We start from the raw sequence: 5000 nt of genomic DNA, 5'->3' as shown, positions 1-5000 counted from the left end.
TAAACCTTTCTTTAAACTAGGCAAGTCAGTTAAGAACAAATTCTTATTTACAATGACGCCCCCCCCCCCTCCCTCCCCCGCGCCAAACCCAGACGACGCTGGGCCAATTGCGCGCCACCCTAGGGGACACCCAATCACAGCCGTGATGTGATGCGGCCTGGATGTGTGATATTAAAGACCAATGTGAAGGGAGGCCGAGTGACGGAAACCAACAGATTGATCGGTACGAATGAAGGTCACAAGGAAGTGAAAGCTGAGGTTTTTTTTTTTTGCCTCAACAGAAAGGATTCCTTAGCTTTCAAATGTTCAAGAGAATTTGTCCCATAATGCACTGCAGCGTTTTAAATGCCAAAGAATGAGACGTGTAGCTGCTCAGTGGAAAGGAAAGGAACGTGCCAAGTGTGGAGGAACATGTGGTTACAGGGAATGAGGAAGCGTGGGAAGGTTCAGTGCTGTAACTGTGGGGGAAGAACACAATGCAGTATTTGGTAGATGCCAGGTACAGAGAGAGGCTCGAGGGACTCAGAGGGGATAGAGAGGCTCGAGGGACTCAGAGGGGATAGAGAGGCTCAGAGGGGATAGAGAGGCTCGAGGGACTCAGAGGGGATAGAGAGGCTCAGAGAGGCTCAGAGGGACTCAGAGAGGATAGAGAGGCTCGAGGGACTCAGAGGGGATAGAGAGGCACGAGGGACTCAGAGGGGATAGAGAGGCTCGAGGGACTCAGAGGGGATAGAGAGGCTCGAGGGACTCAGAGGGGATAGAGAGGCTCAGAGAGGCTCGAGGGACTCAGAGGGACTCAGAGGATAGAGAGGCTCGAGGGACTCAGAGGGACTCAGAGGGGATAGAGAGGCTCGAGGGACTCAGGGGATAGAGAGGCTCAGAGAGGATAGAGAGGCTCAGAGAGAATAGAGAGGCTCAGAGAGAATAGAGAGGCTCGAGGGACTCAGAGGGGATAGAGAGGCTCAAAGAGGATAGAGAGGCTCAGAGAGGATAGAGAGGCTCAGAGAGGATAGAGAGGCTCGAGGGACTCAGAGGGGATAGAGAGGCTCAGAGAGGATAGAGAGGCTCAGAGAGGATAGAGAGGCTCAGAGAGGATAGAGAGGCTCAGAGAGGATAGAGAGGCTCGAGGGACTCAGAGGGGATAGAGAGGCTCAGAGAGGATAGAGAGGCTCAGAGAGGATAGAGAGGCTGAGAGAGACTCAGAGAGGATAGAGAGGCTCAGAGAGGATAGAGAGGCTCAGAGAGGATAGAGAGGCTCAGAGAGGATAGAGAGGCTCAGAGAGGATAGAGAGGCTCAGAGAGGCTCAGAGAGGATAGAGAGACTCAGAGAGGATAGAGAGGCTCAGAGAGGATAGAGAGGCTCAGAGAGGATAGAGAGGCTCAGAGAGGATAGAGAGGCTCGAGGGACTCAGAGGGGATAGAGAGGCTCAGAGAGGATAGAGAGGCTCAGAGAGGATAGAGAGGCTCAGAGAGGATAGAGAGGCTCGAGGGACTCAGAGGGGATAGAGAGGCTCGAGGGACTCAGAGGGGATAGAGAGGCTCAGAGAGGATAGAGAGGCTCAGAGAGGATAGAGAGGCTCGAGGGACTCAGAGGGGATAGAGAGGCTCAGAGAGGATAGAGAGGCTCAGAGAGGATAGAGAGGCTCAGAGAGGCTCAGAGAGGATAGAGAGGCTCAGAGAGGATAGAGAGGCTCAGAGAGGATAGAGAGGCTCAGAGAGGATAGAGAGGCTCGAGGGACTCAGAGGGGATAGAGAGGTTCGAGGGACTCAGAGGGGATAGAGGCTCAGAGAGGATAGAGAGGCTCAGAGAGGATAGAGAGGCTCGAGGGACTCAGAGGGGATAGAGAGGCTCAGAGAGGATAGAGAGGCTCAGAGAGGATAGAGAGGCTCAGAGAGGATAGAGAGGCTCAGAGAGGATAGAGAGGCTCAGAGAGGATAGAGAGGCTCAGAGAGGATAGAGAGGCTCAGAGAGGCTCACAGAGGATAGAGAGGCTCAGAGAGGATAGACTCTCTGAGAGAGACTCAGAAAGGATAGAGAGGCTCAGAGAGGATAGAGAGGCTCACAGAGGCTCGAGAGGATAGAGGGACTCAGAGAGGATAGAGGGACTCAGAGAGGATAGAGATGATAGAGAGGCTCAGATATATAGAATCATGAATTACGGTGGCGCAGAGGTCTAAGGCTCTGCCTCTCAGTGCTAGAGGCGTCACTACAGACCCTGGTTTGATTCCAGGCTGTATCACAGAGGTCTAAGGCTCTGCATCTCAGTGCTAGAGGCGTCACTACAGAGCCTGGTACGATTCCAGAGTAGAGCAGAAGTTGTAAGAGTGTATAGCATTGGGGAAAGTAGTAGTATGTGTTAATTGTAAGGGTGCCCATGGAGCTGGGGATCAGAGACATCCCATGTGAGAGAGAGACAGGTAGAGGTTTCCAGGGTCAGAGCCGTCCCCTGTGAGAGAGAGACAGGTTAAGGTTTCCAGGGTCAGAGACCTCCCGTGTGAGAGAGAGACAGGTTGAGGTTTCCAGGGTCAGAGAGAGACAGGTTGAGGTTTCCAGGGTCAGAGACGTCCCGTGTGAGAGAGAGAGACAGGTTGAGGTTTCCAGGGTCAGAGTAGAGCAGAAGTTGTAAGAGTGTATAGCATTGGGGAAAGTAGTAGTATGTGTTAATTGTAGGGGTGCCCATGGAGCTGGCGATCAGAGACGTCACGTGTGAGAGAGAGAGACAGGTTGAGGGTGTGTTGAGCGGTGGTGGTGTCCTGTCTTTTCAGGCTGTTGGCCTGAGGTACGACTAGATGGTTATAAATAGTGGAGTAGGGTGGGGGGGTTTAGTGTAGGGTATTTAAATAGTGGAGTAGAGTGGTGGGCTTTTAGTGAGTGTAGAGTTAGATGGCAGGGTATTTAAATAGTGGGCTTTAATGAGCGAAGAGTGAGATTTATAAGGGAGGTATACCGTATATACCAGTCTAGTAGGTGGCGGTAACAAAACATTTATTGGATACCAAACGCGATCTTAAACCTCATCGAAGAAGAAGGTCGGGACAGAGTATATAATGAATGAGCAGGCCGAAAGACGGGGCTAAATGTCAGATCGGATAAATCTTTACTTTAGTTCCGTCTTTTGACGACAGGGTCACCTGGCTAAAATACTCATCCTTGGCACATGATTCTTGATCTGCGGTGGCCCACAATTTGAGCCACGTGTGACGGGGCATAATTACCTCTTGCTAGCAGGGTTAGAGAGTTAGATAACGTTATCTGTCTAATGTACAGAGTGACAATAAGAAGGAGACATATGCTAAACCGTGTAGCTAGCTGGCTTTGCATAAGCAGTACCCGACAAAACAACACTACAAAATGCAGCTAAAAAAATGGCTAACGAGCATGTTAGCCACCTCTGGCTCAACGTTTAACTTGCTGTAGTGCAACTATAGCTAAAAACATGTAGCTAAATCGCACCAACCATGCATTGTATATAAACAGCAGTTGTTGCCTCAACGATTAAACATTTTTACAACCTCCCGGCATGTAATATAGTAGACTAGGTAGGGTTCAAAGTACCATGTGAAATACTGTGCACTATTTCCGTTTAATATAGTATAGACTAGCTAGGGTTCAAAGTACCATGTGAATTACTATGCACTATTCTCGTTCAATATAGTATAGACTAGGTAGGGTTCAAAGTACCATGTGAAATACTGTGCACTATTCCCGTTTAATATAGTATAGACTAGGTAGGGTTCAAAGCACCATGTGAATTACTATGCACTATTCTCGTTTAATATAGTATAGACTAGGTAGGGTTCAAAGCACCATGTGAATTACTATGCACTATTCTCGTTCAATATAGTATAGACTAGGTAGGGTTCAAAGTACCATGTGAATTACTATGCACTATTCTCGTTTAATATAGTATAGACTAGCTAGGGTTCAAAGCACCATGTGAATTACTATGCACTATTCTCGTTCAATATAGTATAGACTAGGTAGGGTTCAAAGCACCATGTGAATTACTATGCACTATTCTCGTTCAATATAGTATAGACTAGGTAGGGTTCAAAGTACCATGTGAATTACTATGCACTATTCTCGTTCAATATAGTATAGACTAGGTAGGGTTCAAAGCACCATGTGAATTACTATGCACTATTCCCGTTTAAGGCCCACGCGCGTCTGCATAAAACCGGAGAAAGACGACTCGTTGTGAATATGTCATATCAGCCATGTCGTTCTAGCTATCTGTTCTTTAAAAAAAATATATATAATAATAATTACAACAATTGTTAGCTGTATACATGTATACAAAAACGATGTATTAAATAATTATCGTGTTTTGTAATAGTTTCGATTAAGAGTTGTAATTATTATAATTCTTAATTAAAATGGTGAGATCTCAACATGGCGAATGTGCTTTAGGTGAATCCACTGCTGATTCTGTCAGGACCATAACGTTAACCAGTTATCTCAACACCCAAAAAATTGAAATACATTTTAATTCAAAATGTAAAATTTGTGCATCTGTCAAGTCGCTAACTAAAGTAACTAGCGAACGTTAACTAGTTTATTTTATTTTATTCAAAACATGGTAAAACGATCACGCGGGAGGTTTGCAACAACGTGCCTGTCTATCCTGACCATTTTCAACAAGTCTTGATTCTCGCCTAATATAACTAGTTACAGTACACTTTAGCTAAAATATATATTGGCAAATAACCCCTTCCAGAAACGGCATCTCACCTTATCTTCGATTATAATGATCATGTTGATAGTTTAGAGACAGTGACAGTCCTTCCTGCCGGTATATTTCCTCCCTGGTTGTCTGTTTCGAGTAGCGGCACTGTGGACCACGCAGACTGAACGGGACAGCTCGTTATGCAGGGGCGGGTTATGTAAATGTTATTTCAGAACGATCCTGCCCCCCTCTCCACGCTATTTTGTTCCGCTACATTCACGGTGTGTTGTCGAAAAACAGACTGTTGTATCCATTCTCGACAATAACTGTCTC

At 46.7% G+C, this 5000-nt stretch overlaps 1 protein-coding gene across 1 annotated transcript in view; it reads right to left on the bottom strand.

Annotated features, from left to right (window-relative positions):
- Nucleotides 1–5000, bottom strand: part of LOC116371700 (thioredoxin) — a 13446-nt gene that overhangs the window by 8429 nt on the left and 17 nt on the right. The window contains exon 1 of the mRNA XM_031820597.1: nt 4733–5000. This exon is cut by the window's right edge and continues 17 nt beyond it. Coding sequence (XP_031676457.1) covers nt 4733–4756 — 24 coding nt within the window. The 5' untranslated portion in view covers nt 4757–5000. The remainder of the gene's footprint in view (nt 1–4732) is intronic.

Source organism: Oncorhynchus kisutch, unplaced genomic scaffold (assembly GCF_002021735.2).
Source record: "Oncorhynchus kisutch isolate 150728-3 unplaced genomic scaffold, Okis_V2 scaffold3549, whole genome shotgun sequence".
Classification (NCBI taxonomy): domain Eukaryota; kingdom Metazoa; phylum Chordata; class Actinopteri; order Salmoniformes; family Salmonidae; genus Oncorhynchus; species Oncorhynchus kisutch.
The sequence above is the reverse complement of the archived record's forward strand: the minus strand, read 5'-3'. Positions and strand labels throughout refer to the sequence as shown.